At 38.7% G+C, this 20,376-nt stretch overlaps 1 protein-coding gene across 2 annotated transcripts in view; it reads right to left on the bottom strand.

The window, feature by feature from the left end:
• The window catches only part of shank1 (SH3 and multiple ankyrin repeat domains 1), an 84,763-nt gene that overhangs the window by 16,966 nt on the left and 47,421 nt on the right, over window positions 1-20,376 (bottom strand). For both annotated transcript variants that reach the window (XM_030141383.1, XM_030141384.1), the window contains 8 exons: window positions 19,514-19,630; window positions 18,889-18,966; window positions 18,140-18,206; window positions 17,056-17,225; window positions 16,112-16,233; window positions 14,550-14,698; window positions 13,077-13,190; window positions 12,172-12,247 (listed from right to left, as the gene is read on the bottom strand). In XM_030141383.1, coding sequence (XP_029997243.1) covers window positions 12,172-12,247; window positions 13,077-13,190; window positions 14,550-14,698; window positions 16,112-16,233; window positions 17,056-17,225; window positions 18,140-18,206; window positions 18,889-18,966; window positions 19,514-19,630 — 893 coding nt within the window. The remainder of the gene's footprint in view (window positions 1-12,171; window positions 12,248-13,076; window positions 13,191-14,549; window positions 14,699-16,111; window positions 16,234-17,055; window positions 17,226-18,139; window positions 18,207-18,888; window positions 18,967-19,513; window positions 19,631-20,376) is intronic.

Genomic DNA, 20,376 nt, shown 5'->3' on the forward strand with positions numbered 1-20,376 from the left:
ACAGAATATTATATTTGTAGACCTGATTTGTAGAGTTTCACACATTCAGACTTCTGTCAACATGTGTAACAGAATATATTTTGTCTAAATCTTGTTTTTCACCAGGTTTTCTGTGTCTATAGCCTGCATCAAAACAACATGACAAGGACACATTTCTTCAAGAACACATAAGTATTCACATGTCCATCATCAGAACCTTTTAGTTTAATTCTCTTGATTCTCTGAGCACTACAGTTATCTTTGTCCTCATGAATTGTTCTTCACATCATTCCTTGATTTCATGATGTTTTCCATTAGGGACAAGGAAAAGGGGGTCATTTTTTGATTTTTCAAATGCAACCCCAGACTTTTTAATATTGTACTGACTGCAGATTTATTTACAGGACAAGACATACATGTGAGTGTCTTCTACCTCTAATTTTAATTTTTATATGATGTGTAATTATATAATTTTACATTGAAATTAAAAAATTATAATGCATGCCATATACTGTTACATTTAGTGTACAAGTCTTACTTGTAGCCCCAAAGCAACAAAAGTTTTTCTAATGTTCCAGTACAAAAACTAAATACAGATTAAAAAAAAAATCATTTAAAAATTACTGGAAACAGTCTCAAAACCCAAATCACCATCGGCTGTAATTTACACATGAATCCCTTCAGTTCGGTGGTGACTTAAAAGACTTTTTGCCATGATTCACTTTTCTGTATGTTTGTGACAGGAAGCCCATAACTGGTTTCTACCAAAACCTTAGCTGATGCTATATACAGTATGATGGCGCTTCTTGTTGCCTCAGCAACAGCTAGAACTGGACGCAGAGAAACTTGCTCGGGTAGGTCCACACCAGAGCCAAGCCATGTAATGGTATGCTATTAGTCACTGACAGCAGAGAGCAGGTGGAGCCTTATAGTGTAGTTAACATTCTGCTGGCTTCTATGGACAAACAGGTGGGAAATATACAATCATATGTACATAAGTGACAATGGTTAAACTTACACATTTAGACTAACCTATAGTTTCTGAAAAAACAAGTGTAGAGCTACATACCTTGTCCAAAAGTGTATGTAGTATGTACAATTAGTGAGAAGTTAATGGTGTCTTAGTAGCATTTTGCTCAAATTGTTTTGGTCCAGCTGTATGCAAGGAGTAGTACTGTCTCTTCGAGCTTCAATCTACTAAAAATGTTCTACGACTTTTGTGTTGCAAAATGAAAAATAGTCAAAACAAACAGTTAGTCAATAAGTTACTAAGTCCGAGATGTAGACACATGTACACTGTCAGCTGTAACATACACAAAATCCCATTCCAAAACATACTGTCAGTGCTCTCCATCTGTTCCTCCCTGTTTCTCTCTTCAATGCCTTCACTTCATGTAACACCGTTCCATTGTAATGGCCCCGCCTCCTCTGTACCTCCCATTTTCTGCATGGGTTTCCTTTTCCTGTTCTCCAAACTTCTAATTATGCACTAATTTTTCCAAATCACATTTCCTCCATGATCTTTTTTTATTAAGTCCACTGAGTGCACTCTCCACAGTGTAACCCTGTCTGTCTCTGCCAAGCCTCTCTCTTTGTTATTCTTGTCCTCTTCTGTCCATCTCTGCTGCCGAGCCCAGACCTCAAACACTCTGGGGGACCAAATGAATAAATGAATACATACATACAAACACAAATATTGAGGTACCGGTGAGTGGCGAATGTTAATTACTCCGGGGGATAAGATAGAAAGTAATGCTGATATACTATAATTTCTAAAAATAAAATAAAATACAATATATCAGCATGTTTGTTGACATACGGACATTTAAGTCAAACAACTCCTGTTGCAGATGAAAACACTTTCTCTGAAACTGTTCCTCAAAATGGTTGAATCCAAAACTGGCAAAAGTAGACGCATTTCAGTCCCTCATAGGTGTAAGCCTGCCCTGTCTCTGCAAGAGGTACAAGCAACAGGTCACTCATTGAAATGACTGATGGTATTCAACTTTTTGAGCAGACTGCAATCATCCATTCAGGAAACACAACCATCAACAGCAGATGATGATTCTCCATTTGCGTCCCAATTATTGTGATCAAGTTCAATGACCACAGTAAACAGGTTTATTACTACAATGCCACACTTCCCAGTTATATTCAACTTTTATTTGAGGAATCACATCAATAAATGGCTCAAAACTAATCACAGGAACTATTACACAGATCGCAAAGGTCAGTAAGGTAATAGTCATTTGCTTTTCTCTTTATTTTAAACTATAGCTAGTGAGCTAAGCCATACCAAAGTAGTGGGAACCTCGCATTTGTCCATTTCAAACTGATGTCTATTTCAATAGGTGCCTCCTGTTTAATCAAAAACAAGTACGAACAGAAAAGATATTTGCAACTTTACAATGTCTATTATTAGTTATTATTATTAACCTCCTAAGACCCAGCTATGGGTTTTCTGTCCACATTTATGAACAAGAGTTTGACAACTTTAGACAAAAAAAAAGAAAACTGTCCACCACAAAGGACATTCCATAAAAATTTAAAAACATCTGAAAAAACTGTTGCATCATGATGTTTCCAATATAGGCACTTATTTCATAAAAAACAAAAAAAGCTTGTACTTTGTTGACATTTCCTGGGTCTCAGGAGGTTAAGTGTATCATATAGTCTTTGGATGAAATCAGCTCAACAGTCAGGTATGTATACTGTATGCTGAACTTCTCATAATGCTTTCATCCCAAGTGTCCTTGTGTGGCCTTTTGTGCAAATAGCAACAATTTTTATTTGCATGTAGTCAGTTCCAGAAACTAATTCAGACTCTGTTGTCTTCAATGATATTATCCAATTTATGTGACATCACAGTTGAGTGGCTCAGTACTCTTTTCTTTTCTACCCAAATACTTTAGGTCAAAAGCTCCTTTCAGCTGCTGTTTACTTTGGCCCATATCTTTTGTAGCTTAGTTTCCTGAATGTGTTATACACCGTTCGGTTTTAGGCAGCAAAATCATATATCCCATAATGGGATCATGTGTAACAGGTGTTTGTGTTCATTACTCAACCATCAGCAAGCCCACACTGAATCTGTGCCAGCAGAAATCTGCAGCAAAATATGCTGATTTTTCACAGAACAAAGACAATTTTAACACATCTTCACACTCGTAGCATATGTGCAACAATTGCTAAGGGGTAACATTAATATTAAAATTGTATAAATAGAACAAAATATGTCTTTCTTCATGAAATAAAAAAAAGTGTAACTCCAGCGTTCTAGTAAAACAGCTATTTAAAAAGTACACTTATGATCATTGATATTTGTTTGGATGGACTACATACACGCATAATTTCTGAAAACAGTATTTTTAAAAAAAAACAAAAACATCATTGTTGAATCCTGCAGATTTTTGTTCTGAATCTCCACTGAAATCTCAGAAAAAATCTGCAGATTCTTTTTGGTTTTCGGTTAGTATCTATTTTCAGTTTGGTCAAGTTAAAATTGGTGTTTGTCCATAATGTCTCTACTAAACTTGCATTGTAGATTTTCAATCATTTTGCACATTTTGTGATATACTTGAACTGAAAAGACTTTTTTATGGGATTTCACACCCAACCTTGGATGCAGTCTAAGTGTCACTTACCATTTACAACTCAATAGTGACTTAGCGCTGTCAGCAGTGCATATGATGTAAGCAACTGAGCCGGGTAATTCAGAACAACATACTACATGATGTCACATACAGATTGGGTTAGGAGCTGCGGTATTAAATAGGTTTGGCCAAGCAGGCTTCCATAGAGGTGTCAGAAAGAAGCAGGAACTTGTCATGCATGCTGCATCGTTAAAACTCCCTCACCAGGCTCTGTTTCCATTCTCTTGGTAGTCTCCCTCCCTCTATCTCTCTTTCTCTCTCTCTCTCTCACTCTTTCTCTCTCTTGCACGGGCGCACATAAACACACACATATACACGCACACTAAAAACATACAGGACCACAACACAAGCACAGTAACACATGCATTCACATGCATTCAACACATCAGCAGAAGAGGAGAAATATCCCTGGCATACCTTGCGTTATAATGGACAGCAGCAAACACGCCATCCATGCACCCAAACACACCAGCACAGGCATGCATGCACAAACAAACACTTTATCAATCTGCACATCAGTAAAAGCAGCAAGCATCACTTGTGCCGGTGCAGCATTGCCAGAGGACGTCTATTCAGAGAGCGATTCAAAGCTGAGAGAAAGATGCATACACATGTTCATACAGCTCAACACAGAACGGCTGCACTGCTCATACACCGGGCTGTGCAGCGGCAGCTCTCATCCCTCTTCACACACATACATCACACACACATTCAGACACACAGAACCACATCCGTCTGCAAGTATGCGTTACAACATCTGTCAGTCTATGTAATCGATCCTGCCCTTCCTTCCATGATGTCCACATGCATGACACTCTCTACTCCCCTCCATCTCCCCCTGCAACTGGAGGCAGAGAGGGGGAGGGAGGGAGGGAAGGATAGGGGGTATAAAAAGCCATGGCAGGTACCTGTAAATGAACCAGACGCTCCTATTCACAGGGCCAAGCGACGGCCAGGAAGAAGAGAGGGAGAGGGAGAGGGAGAGATCCTCCTCGCCGCATGCCCCCATCGCCATTTCCTCCCCTCCCTCTCCTCCTCCTCCTTCTCCTGCTCCTTCTCCTTCTCGTCTTCCAGCGAGACAGCAGCAAGCGCGAGCCACGAGAGAGGAGGAGGAGGAGGAGGAGGAGAGGAGGAGGAAGAGGAGGAGAGAGAGATGGAAGAAGGGAAAGGGAGAGGGCCGAGCTCTCCCAGCCCCTTCATACTTAAGACAGAGAGAGAAGGAATGGGAGAGAGAGAGAGAGAGAGAGAGAGAGAGAGAGAGATGGAGATGGTTCGCTGTGACTGCGACACAGAAGGAGAGAGAGAGAAAAAGAGAGAGAGGAGGAGCAGGGGGAGAGGGAGGGGAAAAGGTGGCTTAAAAAAAGGAGAGAGAGAAATGAGGTAATTTGGAGAGTGAAAAAGTGATACAGGGGTGATTCGGTTTGTTCATAGGGGGGTTTGTGCACATACAGATGCAAACTCACACACTAACACACATGCATGGTCCAAATCGGCCGCACACACTCTGTATACCATGTGTCTTCCTCATTCTCTCCTCCTCCTCTTCCCATTCAACCACTTCTTTTCACTCCTCCACTTCCTATGGATTATATGTATAGTATTCACCCCGCCTATCTATCACTGTCATGATTCCCCATTCATAAAAACAGATGCAGCTGAGAGGAGTCTTTGGTATACAGTCCTATCAGGAATCAAGGGAATGATAGAAGGCTCTTGAAGTTTAATTGGCAGAACAGGTATCATCCTCAGGTGGCATAATCATGAAAGACAAGTCAAATTATAAGCTTACAGAAGCTGATTGCTCCAGTTTTTCAGGTGTTACTTGCTACATAAATCTGACAGATCCTTCTGGACCCTCTGCTGCTGTCCTTCCCATGGTGTTATTGACCCCACGTGTCTGTAGATGAGACACAACCAACCTCACCTATGCCTTTTACCTTCCTTCTTTTCCAGCCTCTAACATGCGCACACACACACACACACACACACACACACACACACACACATACACACACACACACATACACACACACACGCACATACACACTAATGACTTCTTTCTCTCACATTTGCTGTAAACAAAGCATGAATGAGAGGGCAGAGCAAGGGGAAGAGGAGGGAAGGAGAAGACGCATCGACGCAGACAGGATGAGGAGAGAGGACACTGAAACAGCTGGTGGATGAGTGGCGGAAGGAGGAAGAGGAGGTGGAGGAGGAGGAGGAGGAGAGGGAGAGAGAGAGAGGGGGAAAGATTCTCTCGAACAGGCACTCACATCATCTCTTAGTCAGAGCCTCCTTCCATGTATATGTCGAAGCTGTCCTCTGTCGACTTGCCCTCCCTCCTGTCTTCCCTCTCTACCTCCCTCTGTCTCTCTCCGTCTTCCTCCCTCTTGCCTCCCTCCTGCATACGAGGACGATCACAGCCCTCGTTCTCTCCCTTCTCTCTCATCTCTGCCTTTTTGTTTCTCTCCCTGTTAGGCTATACCACTGTGTGTACAGTATGTGTGCATGCATGTGTGATGAGAGGGAAGAGAGGGCATGAAAGAAAAAGAGAGAGAGAGAGAAAGAGAGAGAGAGAGAGGGGTGGGGGAGGGGGCAGGAGAGCAAACAAATGTTGACAGAAGGTCTACATGATTGTGTGTTCATATCTGCACATCTACCTGTATGTGCATCGCTGTTTGATGTTGTTTGCCTAAATGTTAAGACATACATTTTGAGTAGTATTTTAGATGAATAGAGAAAACAATTCATGCAACATATGCACGTGCAGGAGGCAATCCACGTGTAAAACAGTGTTCAATGAGGTGCTCTGACACGCTGCTCCAATATGTGTTCACTTGTCCTTATCTGACCCTCTTTTGGATCAAAAACGTATTTTGGCTTGAAGAGAAGCAGCATGCAGCATGAACTGATTGTGTGAACAGTTACTCAATGACATATGCTGCGGCAATGACATATGTTCATTACCAGAGTCAGTAGCACTCAATGTATGTTTGTGTATCCAAGTACCCAGAAGTACCCAGAATTACTCAAAGGTAAAAAAAAAAAAAAGATAAACGAAACACTAAAGCTTTGTCAAAATAAACCCTTACAAATAAATGCCTTGCATGAAAATCCATGTGAGAAGTTGAAAGGGGGAATCACTATCCTCTCTTACATAATAACAACAAATGGACAAATGTGACCCCCAGTTGCACACTGCTTTTTTAAAGACATCCAAAACCAAAAAAAAGTTAGAAATCACTTGTTAAGTTATTTTAAAAAGTGCTCAATTTTAAAAGCTAAAAAAAATATTTAAACTAGAAAAGCACTCAGAGAACGCAGACCTCCACCAAGGCAGATCAGTGAGCCCCCCCCCCCCCCCCCCCCCCCTGCAATCACCACCAAAATTTAAACATTTGTTCCTTGTGTCAGTATCAACATTTCCTGAAACTTTCATCCAAATCCATCAATAACTTTTTGATTTATTTTGCCAAAGGACAGACAGACAGACAAACCAACGCCAGCAAAAACATAACCCCCTTGGCGGAGGTAAAGATTAGCACATATTGAGATAAATAATTCTCAGTATATATTGTGTATGTACATATATTAAAGCAAGGTGGGCGGCCAAAGAAGCAGTATTTGCCTCTCTGATGAACTAATGATTTATTTATTCAACTTAAAACCTTAAAATTCCCGAATATTGTATATATTAAAATAGTAGAGATGATTTATAAAGTAAAAAATAATACTGTTCCAAATAACAATCAAGAGTTCTTTAAATTAAGAGAGAGTAATTATAATTTAAGAGATCTTTATCATTTTTGAATGAACGAAAGTGAGGACAAATGTGAAATCCAGATGTATTTTGGTTGTGGGTGTGAAACTGTGGAAGGGATTTGATGGTGAATTTAAGTTGTTCACTTCTCTGACAAAGTTTAAAAAATGCCTTAAGTATAAGATCATTCAGAAATATTAAGTTGAGATGGTAGATGTGTTTTGGTTGTTGTTGATTCTTTTGTTATAATGCGAATCCTCAGCGATGTACACATTTAATTTAATGTAAGCAGTGTGTCAGGTGAGAAGGATAGGCAAAAAATAAGCTTCTGCTTCTGGCCTATTCCTCTTTTTGGTTTTTGTGTTTATTGTGGTTGTTGTGCTATGTGCAGTAATTACTGTACAAACCAAAAATAAACCATTCATTCATGTAGTAGTGTACATGTTTATAATATATACTGTATAGATATAGATATATATATATAAAAATGGAAACACACAACTACCTTAACATTTATGTACCGTACATGAGTAAAAGTACTTACTACTTAGATATAAACAGTGTCAGGAGAAAAAAAAAAGTTGTCAGGATGATAGGTAAAGGAGGAGGAGGAGCAGAAGGGAAGGAAGATGTAAGGGTGTGGACTAACAGGCAGTAAAGATACAACACATCTGGGGTGAAGCGACATGGCAGATACACATAAAAGTGTTCAATTTGTTCACCACTGATCCATCAAGTCATATTATTATCCTTCACTCCTAGTGTTGGTAATCGCCACACCACATTATCAAGTTATAGCAGTTCATCATGCTGGCTGTCAGGTTTCAATTATCACGCCTTAATGTAATGTCACGGTTTGTCCCATGCTGGAAAACCAAGGCTTCAAAGACTATCCAGCTGTCAGTAACAGACAGTGGGAGGGACAGCAGTCACGGACGGTGGTAGATAGGATGATATGGGACACAAACCGATTGGGTTTATTTTCTGACTATGTCCATCGTAGCCATAAACTGCCTTAGATGTCACAATGCACAAATTCTGAAACAAACCTTTCTTAACCCGCCTTCAAGGGGATGCAACACGCTTTGTTGTGAGGCTGACACTTGTGTAAGTCGGGCAGCTGTTCATTCTTCAACACTTCCTGATGAAATCCTGATTCACTCAAATGAATTAATTGGATTTTTAAAATAAAATCTGCTAACAATACAGTAACAAATTGGCCAGATAAACAGCAGCTTTCATTAGTTCTGCTGTGCATCCACCAAGACAATCAAACATCTTTAAAACCCACACTGATAGATGGGTTTTATAGATGCTCAATAGTCATTATATGTCATTTGTTTTGTGTGTTCTTGAAAATCTTTTTTTTTCATTGCCTATATACTGCTTCTTTTCTCTCGGAAAACCACCATGCCAGGAGTAAAACTTTAGAACACAATGTAAAGATGTAAATGTTTGTAATAAATATTGGCAAATGGCAATTTTAAGCAAAATACAAGTATTAAAATATAATATTAATTTTGATAATTGCCTCTCCACAGACTAAGCATCAGGAGTAGGGGCAAAGGGCATCTTCTCTCCTTCTTTTTCTCTGATCTGCTTTGGCCCCTGCTGTTAGCACATAAACAAAGCATGTGTCCTTTTTAACCAATTTGTAAACAATGAATGTGTTTTTTCCTTCATCTGAGCTCCTCGTCCCTCCCTCCAGCCTTCATCTCCCTTTAGAGTGCCCTTCACTGTCTGACCTCCAGATGGAGACACCACAGGGGAGAAAGGGTGATAGAAAGAAAATTAAAAAGTACAGGGGGTTAGCAATACAGTGATGAATAGAACGTGAAGAGGGGATGCGGAGATGGTCAGGAAATGTAGCCAAATATAGAAGGATGAAAGGAATGATAGGTGAGATATTACATGTAGCGATAAAGGCTGTGAAAGCAGGCCCATATGAGGGCGGCTCTGAGTCAGTCATGCCTGCTTGCCTGGCCAAACAAACAGTCTCGGGCTCAGTCTATGCTGCAGTACAACACTTTAATTATCCATGATGTGTGTGTTTTTGTGTGTGTGTAAGAACATATGTGTGTGAGTTTGCATGGTTAAGTGCATCACTTGCATGAAATGTCAGCATTGATGAAAAGCATGTTAATAATAAATGATATTGTGTGCATGTGCAGGAAAGAAACAGTTAGAGAGCCAAGATGAAGACAAAATAAAATTGTTTCATGTAAAATAGCATATGAAAATGATGATGAATGAGGAAAGGAAAAAGAAAGAGAGTAGGAAAGAGAGAGAGAGAGAACAACAGGATTTCCTGTAAATAATACATGCAATGGATAATGGCTTTATTTCTATGTAAATAATTCTCCCTTTGCTCACTCCAAGTCCTGGATACTGAAATTAGTTTTCCTCAAAACTAAGCAAAGCTCGCCATCACGCAGATGCAAGGTATTAAAGGGGATGACAATATATTAGAGTGAGATAATAAGGAGGAGTTACACACACAAAGTCCATACAGGAGATGTTTCCTCGCTCATGTGTCAACAGACGATCTCCAGCAAATATATCAGTCAGTTCTAGTTTTGTTACAGGCCTGTGGTCAAAAAAAAAATGTACAGTAAAGTTTTCATACCAACCTACCCTTAGTCAGCAATAAATATTAAGTCTTACTGTGCTTTTAAGTCCACATGTAGATTAGTCCACGAGTAGATTAGTTTTTCCATCTTACATCCATCCAAAAGTATGGGTAGTTTGCACCTTCTGTCCCAGGATTTATTCCTTGAAACTGTAATGATTTAGGAAAACGTCTAAGTATTCCCTTCCCTTGGCTTTGAATCACTTGCAAAAAGACCTGAAACTCAGAATTGGTAATTAGATGTATTTAAAGTAATTTTAAATGACTTGGAAATTAGCATAACTGGATGTAGATGTCTTTTCTGATTCATATTCACATTGATATTGATGATTTGTGACAAATACTAGTTGAGTACTTTATGAATCTATGATTTATGTTTATTTTCATGTTGATTATTTATTGTACATATTAAAGATAGACTGATTAATAAGTGACAACAGGATCAGCACTCCATGGCTCTGAAAGAGGCCAGTGGCTAATATTTGGGTTCTCAATAAGAGTCACTAACTTTGTGGCTAGTAATAATAATAGTTCATTAATGTTCAGTTTCACAATTATCAGTTCAATTAGTTTGATCTTCAAGTACAGCAAAGGTGACCACGTAGAATTCATCATATCAGACAAAGTGTAAAATCAGAAATTTCAGAAATTTAGTCATCAGAATGGTCTGAAACCATCTCCAATAAGTTCAGGCCACCTGAAACTGTAGCACACCAATGCAGCTTGTCAAGGGACGATTTGAGTCTCCGGACGATGTGAGTCACGCATGTGCAGAAGCATTTATCTCTGTCGGCCATCTTTTAAGACTCGCTACGGCAACCTTGCTAGGACAAACAACTTGCTATGGCGCCTCGTAGGGATGTAACGATATGAAAATTTCATATCACGGTTATTGTGACCATAAAATCAAAATTGTAATAAATTAAAACTATAATCAAATATTTGACATAAAAGCATAGCTTTACATAGGGTTTTTCCCCCCCCTAAAAGTGTGGTAATCAAACATGGTTATCATAATAATTAGAATTTAAATGGTAATACTAACCGTCGGCAATTTTACCGCGGTTTATCATTACACCGTTAACGGTTACATCCCTAGTGCCGCAATTACCCTTCACCTCTCAGTTTCCCTCAGATTTAGATCAAAACGTTTGTCAGCTGGATAGGCTCTCAGTTGTGAAAGAAACTGAAAGTAGATATTAAAATTGATCCTCGAAATCTCTGTACTTTTACATAATTTAACTCATACAACAGTGATTTGTCCTGTCAAGGTTGCCGTAGTGAGTCGTAATAGATGGCCAACAGAGATAAATGCCACTCACACGGTCTGGAGAGTCAAATCGTCCCCTGACACAGCTCTCTACCACAGAGCCACAAGGCAGACACGCAAAGGAATTCACAATGAAATCCTCACATGACAAGTTAAATTCAGCCAAACGAATTTAGTCAAAACATGCCTTGGATGCACTGCCTTTAAAATGACTCACATGTAAGAGCAGTTGGATCAGCCGCTAGACCAGAGGCCATGAACCCTCACACCTCTTCATTACATGAATGACTCACATCAACAGACCAATCAAACAAACCAGCGGAACACATGAATCACAGCATGACTCATCATATCTTAAAGCATACAGTATGTAAGCCTACAAACATATCCCCTCAGGATGTATTACATGTCTAAGCACTGAAGCGGTAGTGTTATAATGAAAAGGTTGTCAGTTTAAATCCCAGTACACACTTTAGCAAACTACAAAATACCACGATGGTTCGACAGAGCTACCAAGTGGCTGACAACAGAGAACAGTAGAAGTCCTGACATACTCCATAATGGAACAATGTCAATGTCAAAAAGCGCTTTTCTGAAAGATTATTTCCACATGGCATTGTACTGATGTCCTAATGGGATACTTTAACAGTCCTCCCTGGTTCAAGTGCTGGGCCAAAGGGGCACTGGAGTCCAAATGCTGCTTCTGAAAGTCACATTGTCCTTGTGTCCAGCACAGCCCAAATGAACTCCTCCACAGTGAGCTGCGGCAGCGCCCCTTATTCCTGCCCTGCTTTGAAAATCTGCACACACCTTTGCTTTTCTGGAAGAATCATGCAGATGTGCACTTCACTGTTTATTAGTAATGTCTAGCAGCAAGGCTTACCTTGGAGCATCAAAGCTGTCATAGGATCCCACAGTGTAGTGGCGAAATAATCGTTTGGCTCTTTCTCCACGGCTCTCTGAAACACAGGAGGAATAGTACGTTTCCCATATTAAATAAAGCTGATGTGCTTCAGTCAAAATGCTAATTTACTTTACTATACAGAAGAGTATCTCTATAAAGCTGTTTTATTTACATCTACCACCAACTCCAACAAGTCTTACTAAAAATTTAGACAAGTCTAAAAACAATTAAATGATTAACTGATTGTTAAAAGTTCTTTCATAAAAAAAAAAAAAAAAAAAAAATGCAAAGTTTAAGCCGTCTCATCAAATGTCAAGTTTTTTGTTTGTCACTGTGAAATGTTTGTTGATCACACAAAAACAGTCTAAAGATATCTAATTTGATAGATTAAGCACTTGGTTAGTTCCAAAGGGGAGTGTGGGTCACATTCATTGGGACAGAATTCTCTTCTATTATCATTATTTTACATATTATTAATAAAACAGCGAATCAAAAAAATGTTTGATAATTAAAGTAATATTTCTAGATACAAAAGTTTGCAATGCTTTTACATACTATTAAATATTTCAAAAAGATAAAACAGAAGCTTCCTGTATTTAGTTTGTAAATTTTCCTATGGGATGAATGAAGTATCTATCTATCTATCTATCTATCTATCTATCTATCTATCTATCTATCTATCTATCTATCTATCTATCTATCTATCTATCTATCTATCTATCTATCTATCTATCTATCTATCTAATCATATAATATATAGGCTACCTGTGTAACTTCATTTGTATCTGTTCATCTGTAACTGCAATTAAATGATTATTGAGAGGAGTTTAAATATTAATACTCTCCACAAAACGCTGTGTGTATGTATGACTGGTGGTGATCACCTGATCGGTTGTCTTGGCTCCGAAGCACAACTTCCTCCACACAGTCAGAGGGGAACCAGCCAGTGCGACCCCTGACCGTCCCCTCCCAATATCCGCCCTCGCCAACACTCAGCACTGGAGGGGGGTGGCAGGAAAAGAGCAGCATGTCAGGAAAAGGCAATGTAACGCATACTAACACACCCACACATGGAAACAAATGATAAAATAAATACACAGAACGACATTACACAGACAGAACAGAAATTATATAGAAACACACACGGACATGCAAACCTCCTACATACTCACCAAGACATACATACCTGGCGACACCTTAGACTCACTCACAAACACACACATATTCATACCTGCAGACATTGAATACAAACATATATAGAGACCTTACACTCATGTTAGGACATGCCCATATTACAAACTCATCTGAAGACATTTGGCTTGATTCTGGCTTTACTGCTGACCTACAGATCTGCTTTAAACCTGGTGATAACAAACATCTCCAGTCAGGTTTAAGTAATGCGTTGCTTTTGAAATAATAATTGTTGGAGCTGTTGTTCAGTGCATATCAGCTTTAATGTTTCAGCTCTGAAGGCAAGACGTATATTTATCTGTAGTTTTGTTGGAAATACTCAACATCTCCAAGTGTGAGTAAATACAAAAGTGTTAGCAGTACCAACTGTACAGCTCTCTGCAGCTTTTCAGACACTTTTTGCATAATTATTGTTATAGCTATTTTGGCCCAGTGGCTGAAACGCTCCACTCTAATCAACCGCTTCTCCATATAACTTGTAATCAGAAACAAGAACAGGAAATCTTAGTATTGTTTTTCTCTTGACAAGAGCTCAAAGGACAGTGAATATTGGATTGAATCAGGTGGGTACAGATAAAAAACTTCATTGAGATGCTCTGGTTGCTCCAGGTGCGTGTTTTGTCACATTAAAGATGACAATATTAGCAGCAACGTTTAGGTCAGTGAAAATTTGCCAGTACTCAGCTGCTTTTATAAATGCAGCATTTGCGTCCAAAATACTTACTATCAGTTGGCTAAATAGCGTTACCTTAAAAGCTGTTAATTAAATCTCAGCTCTGAAATTGTTAAACCCCTGCAGTCAGCAGCTTGCATATTATGGGGAACTGTTTGGGGCTGTGCCAAAGCCCCAAATACAGGTAGAGACAGATGGCTGCATGTAATCATTTCCAAATAACATTCTTTAAAAGTGTAGATAAACATGTTGCTCTGTATGTGCTTGTTATTCACTGTGTGCGGCTTCCTGTTGCATATGTATGGAATCTATTAATCATTTAAAGGTTGTTTGTTAATAGGGCAAACACTACACATTACAGTCCAGTAATGTAGGTAGCAGGTGCGATCACATGACAAACACTGACTCCCAATCACACAAAATGCTGTTATACGGCAACACACACACACACATACAAAAAACACACACAGTATCATGACATACACATACTGACCTTTGACCCTGTCTCCCTTATTGAAGCTGATTTCTCGTTCTCCCTGGGCTGAGTGTGAACGAGTAGCTACAAAGACTCTCCCTGGAACGGCGCTGTAGAGGCGTCGCCGTTGGCCTGCAGTTTGTACAGTTGTGGTAGCAGGAGCAGCCCTGAGATGAAGGACGAGACATGAAGTAGATGTTTTAAGACGCCAGTGTTTGGGAAAACTAAGCTGGGAAATATCTAACAGTTCCCTCGAGATCACCCATCACAAAACCTGGTTTAAATTTTCTCGGTCTCTCTTATTATGATTTGATTCAATATATCAAAACTATAAAAACCTCAGCAGAATGGTTATCTCCTCCAAAGAGGTTACCTCCGTCACATGCATGAAATGGTTGGGTGGACTCTCGGTAAGATTACACAAAAACACTGCAACACTGTTTTAAGTTTTACATGAAATTTGATGGAATGGCTGGGCGGAGATTTAACATGAAACCCTTAAAATTTGGAGCAAATCCAGAAAAAAAAACAGATCCTGGATTTTTATTTTACTTTTCCTTGCATTGCAATATAAATGAATTGAGTTGCAGGACTTATAAGGGCTTAAAGGTACCCTGCCACACAAAACCGTTTTTACTTGTATTTGTTTAAATGTGTTATGTCCATAGGTGTTTGTGTTATGTAGTGAATTTGAAAATGAATTGCTACCTCCTGTGTCTGCTATTGGCACTGAAAAGAAATAAGCGGAGAAATGAGGTCAATTAGAAAAGCTGGTCAGTATGACGGGTTAATGCTTGAGCTCGCCCGGGTGAGACCACGCCCACAGAATTCATCTAGTTCAGTGACAGGGTTGGGACGTATTCAGCTAGCTGGGGCGCAGTCCGCCGTACAAGAGAGGCATAGAAGCCGGGAGTTGGACGTTCAAAGCATGTTAAGTTTAATTTTTGGTTTCTGCCAGTTCTTGTTGTGCAGGGTAAAGGATGCTGAAAAGCCAGGCTCTCATTGGCTAGCTGTTAGCGTCTTTGAGTACTTAGAAAAGCGCTATATAAAACTGATGTATTATTATTATTATCATTATTATTATTATTATTATTATTATTATTATAGGAGTCAAGCAGATTAGCATGTTGAATATTCATGAGAACTGGCACCAATCGAGCTGATCTTCTAGCAGGCTTTCTATACCAGGTTAGAATGGCTTGAAACTTGGTAACCAAGGAGTCATGATAGAACTTAAGACATGACCACAAAAGTAATGAAATACGAGTGGCAGTGTACATTTAAAGAAAGCCAAATGACAAAGTTTGTGAGTTATTGCAAATATAGAGTTGTGCCAAAAAACTGGTGTAAGAAACGACACTTAAAACTGAAACCACATTAAGATTTAACCACATTCACATCCTTTCAGCCTTTATTTAAGCAGTTATTTATCTACTATGTAACCCTTATAAACGTTATTTAGGCAGGTCTGTAAGGATTTTTAGGTACCTAGCAGAAAGCCCCAAAACCAGCCAATACTGACATTTGTTGGAAAGTGAAAGAGAATCAGCAAAATGTTGTGCTCAGCATTCACCGCTCACCCCTGTCTTCGACTCTGCCTGCTCCGGTCCTCCTTGTCTCCGATTCTCCCTCGGGATGGGGAGCGTGTTCTCGCCCCTCTGGGACTGCTGGAGCTCCGCAGGGTACCTGTATGCTTATAGCCCTGCAAGAGAAACAGACAGTAAAAGATAGGAAAACATATCATGAAAAGTATTTGAATCTGTCTGCCCTTGTACATTAAATGCATATCCATATGCATATATTTTTGCACACTTGCTATGTATATTCCTTTAATTATCATATTGACTATATAGTGACTAGTACATATTGTACAAACTGCTGTTCTAATTTTGTGTCTTAATAGAGTGTTTTGATATGTATATTTGGTGTATGTGTGTATAGATAGATAGATAGATAGATAGATAGATAGATAGATAGATAGATAGATAGATAGATAAACTGCCTGAGACCCAGGAAAGTAAATATTTTGGCTTTTTTTACATTAAATTAAATTGCTAAAAAAATAAAATTAAAGAACAAAATGTATAATTCATTTAAACAGGTACTCTAATGCTAACTGACTCTTCTGAGAGCAAATAAATGTAAATGTGACATGATCACCATCATCATACATAAAATATGCTGAATATAATGAATTACGTGTAAATGTTCCATGAATCATGTGCTTTTATTATCTGATGTATGTTCATGGGCTACAGCTCAACAACAGTCTGTGGCTTCATAATTTATTTCCTTCCCCAGTGAACACATTAACTACAATACATAACTGAGAGAGCAGTATGTCTTACTGTAATTAGTAATGTAAGTATCAGTAAGTATCATGTCAGGTGGATGGATTTAAGTCAGTTTAAATTAAATTAGGTTACTGTCTTGTGAGAGCTTAGAAGATGTTAATTTCTTTGAAAGGCCTGTGCACTACGTATATTCCAGTCTGAGATGCACCCTTTATTGCCCTTTATTGTACCTGCACAGAGACGATGTTGGTCCCCGGGGCATTGGGCACTGCCATCCAGTCAGGCAGGTTCATGCTGCTGTCACTGTTGGCCCGGAGGAAGGGATGAGGGTGGGGTATTGTCAGTGTCCGAGTGCTCTCTCGCCTCTGGGGGGCATATTTTGGAGACTCCAGAAAGGGAACTGGAAGGTGAGTTGAGGCAGAAAAGGTCAGAACAGACTGGTCAGTATGATAGCAGATGTTCTCTGTTCTCTTCACTGTTCTCTCTGCCTGGCCTCCAACTACTTTAATCCACATTTTTTTTATATCTCCAGCCCAAAATTGTCAAAACATGTTGTATTGTACAGGGTGGGGAAGCAAAATGTACAATGAACATTTAGTTGTTTTTCTCAGCAGGCACTACGTCAGTTGTTTTGAAACCAAAAATATATTGTTGTCATAATCATACCTAACACTATTATCCATACCTTTTCAGAAACTTTTGCTTTTCAGAAACTTTTGCCCATATGAGTAATCAGGAAAGCAAACGTCAAAGAGTGTGTGATTTGCTGAATGCACTCGTCACACCAAAGGAGATTTCAGAAATAGTTGGAGTGTCCATAAAGACTGTTTATAATGGAAAGAAGAGAATGACTATGAGCAAAACTATTACGAGAAAGTCTGGAAGATACTATTAAAGAAGAATGGGAGAAGTTGTCACCCCAATATTTGAGGAACACTTGTGCAAGTTTCAGGAAGCGTGTGAAGGCAGTTATTGAGAAAGAAGGAGGACACATAGAATAAAAACATTTTCTATTATGTCAATTTTCTTGTGGCAAATAAATTCTCATGGCTTTCAATAAACTAATTGGTCATACACTGTCTTTCAATCCCGGCCTCAAAATATTGTAAATTTTGCTTCCCCACTCTGTAATATTGCCACAAAATATTTTTTGTCTATTATGTTTTGTTCATTTGTCTTTTATCTGATATCTTAAGGTATTAAAGCATTTCCCCCATGAAGATCCAGCGAAACATTTTAGCATAGCTTAGAAAATTAATATTACAGAGCATTATACTTCCCCACAGAAATTCAAACCAGGGCTCAGCTACTCACCCACATCTGTATCTCGATGGTTTTTGATAATTTCTCCGAGCTCAAAATGGCCTGACATTACAGCCACCTGACAAAAACATATATTCATGTATGTGGTCAGTTAAAATTGCAATTAAATTGTAATTGTAATTTCTTTCAGTATATGTATCATTCCACTAATGCAGGAAAATCAACTGTGAAGAAAAAAAGCTTGAACATCTCTGAGGTCTAACTATTATTCATTCCATAATTTGTTGCTTAGGTTACGGCGAAGTTGACTGTGAGATGTATTTTTAAAGCTCTAAATGCAATTCTGTCCAAGTACCTATTATAGTCATCACTAACTCTGAATATAGAATATACAGGAAAACACAAAAGCAGATGAGTTCAGACTTTAACATTATTTTCTACAAATGCATAGATGTTCTGCTCTCTCTCTTTTTTTTTTTCAAATGACACACACCAGCACATAATCCAGTACATTTCCATGCTTCTCTTTTGTCTTCCCTATTGTTTTCTCGTTCTCTCACACACAGAAACATCACAACAGATTGTCTCAGCTGGCTTCTTCTGCACTGACAGAGTCAATGTATCCAGATTAAGGGGACACACACAATCCTGCCACCTGGGATCCCTGTGTGCATCACAGCACAATAATGGTTTAAAGTGAAATTAGGCCCTGGCACTTTCTGCTACGTTAACTTAATAAGACACTAAACCATACAAACACCCAACACACATAATTACCCAGCCAGGCGCTTAGCCATTACCTGAAAGGGGGTCTGCCCACTGTTGTTCTTTGTGTCTTTACTTGCTCCCCGGTAGAGCAGAATTCGTGCACAGCTTTCCTGCAACAAACAGCCCTAATTAATGAACATTTCAGGCAAAATATTAATTGCATAATTACTAGGTAAATAATACATTTGCGTTGGCTTTAGATGGTGTGAACTTCTTTTCTTTTACCAGCTCTAGGTGGTACGATTTAATGGGAAAAAAATGGAATGTTATATCAAAATCATTATTTTTATAGGTCTAAGGGAAAATGTAAAAGTTGCTTTAATGGCAATAATATCTAAATTTGTCAGATTACTGGGCCAACTTTTACACTGTTTTGTTTAGAAACAGATCATAAATAAGTAGAAAATAAAAACAGAATAACATAAATATTTTATCATAATGATTATAGATTAAAAATTAGACGATGGCTTTGATAAATGACACTTTGAGTTTGTGGAAATAGTAGAGGTACATTCAGATTCCAATTTTCAGATTCAGGATGCTTGGTCTAAAAAGGTGGGTAAGTTTATGATAGAAATTAATAAAAAATTAAGTGGTGTCCAGGGGCGTTGTTTCAACTCTATAGAAACTGATGTTTGGTTTATAAATCTTGTCTACCTTGTTGTATAAAGCACAAATGTGCAAGGCAGTGTTTCCAGAGGCATTCTGGGAGGTGGAATCTGCTCCATAGAAAAGGAGATGCTCCAGATGCTGTGAGTTTCCATTCTGACAGGCCTGTGCATGAACAGATCATAACGATGAGAACAGGGAAAAACAGGAATGTGGGGAAAAGGCAGGGCATTTATTTAAGAGAAGAAAACACAAAACATACAGGAGAAAAAAATAGGAAAGAGGTATGAGGTTGGTTAACAGAGGATGGAGAGGTAGAGAAGAAAACACAGATGAGGAAGTAAAACAGAGAGACTGACAGTTATTAAGTGACACCTCATTTAATTAACACTATCTCCAAATTCAGAGGGTGAGAAAACAGTAAGAGAATGTCCAATAATAAATACAGAGTTAGAAATATCATCATTATGTCAACGCATACACAAATATACAAATTAAGCATAAACCTACAAACTTTATCATACTCATATTTTGGTATTTTAAGTGTTTTAAACTTCAACTTAGCACAGTCATACGAACCTTTGTTTCTGATATCAGAAAAAAAAAGGACTCCAACGACAATTTTCTTTTCATAATTCATGTAAGGGTATAACTATGATAAGTTCTGTACTGTACCTAAAGGAAAACTATAGTGGCATATGAGTTGCATAGCTTTTAGTTACTGTAACTAGAGGGTAATGAATCATAGGCCTGAAAGGAGCTGATGCCATATAGAAAATAATTAACTTATGTGGATTTAGGCACACATTTTAGTGTTAGAGTGTAGAACTCCAAGCAGCAAAATGTCCTATATTTAGGACAGTGAGGATACTGATACTAAAAGTCAGTGAAAATAAAGGCTTTTGTTAGAT

This window comes from Sphaeramia orbicularis, chromosome 8 (genome assembly GCF_902148855.1).
Source record: "Sphaeramia orbicularis chromosome 8, fSphaOr1.1, whole genome shotgun sequence".
NCBI lineage: Eukaryota > Metazoa > Chordata > Actinopteri > Kurtiformes > Apogonidae > Sphaeramia > Sphaeramia orbicularis.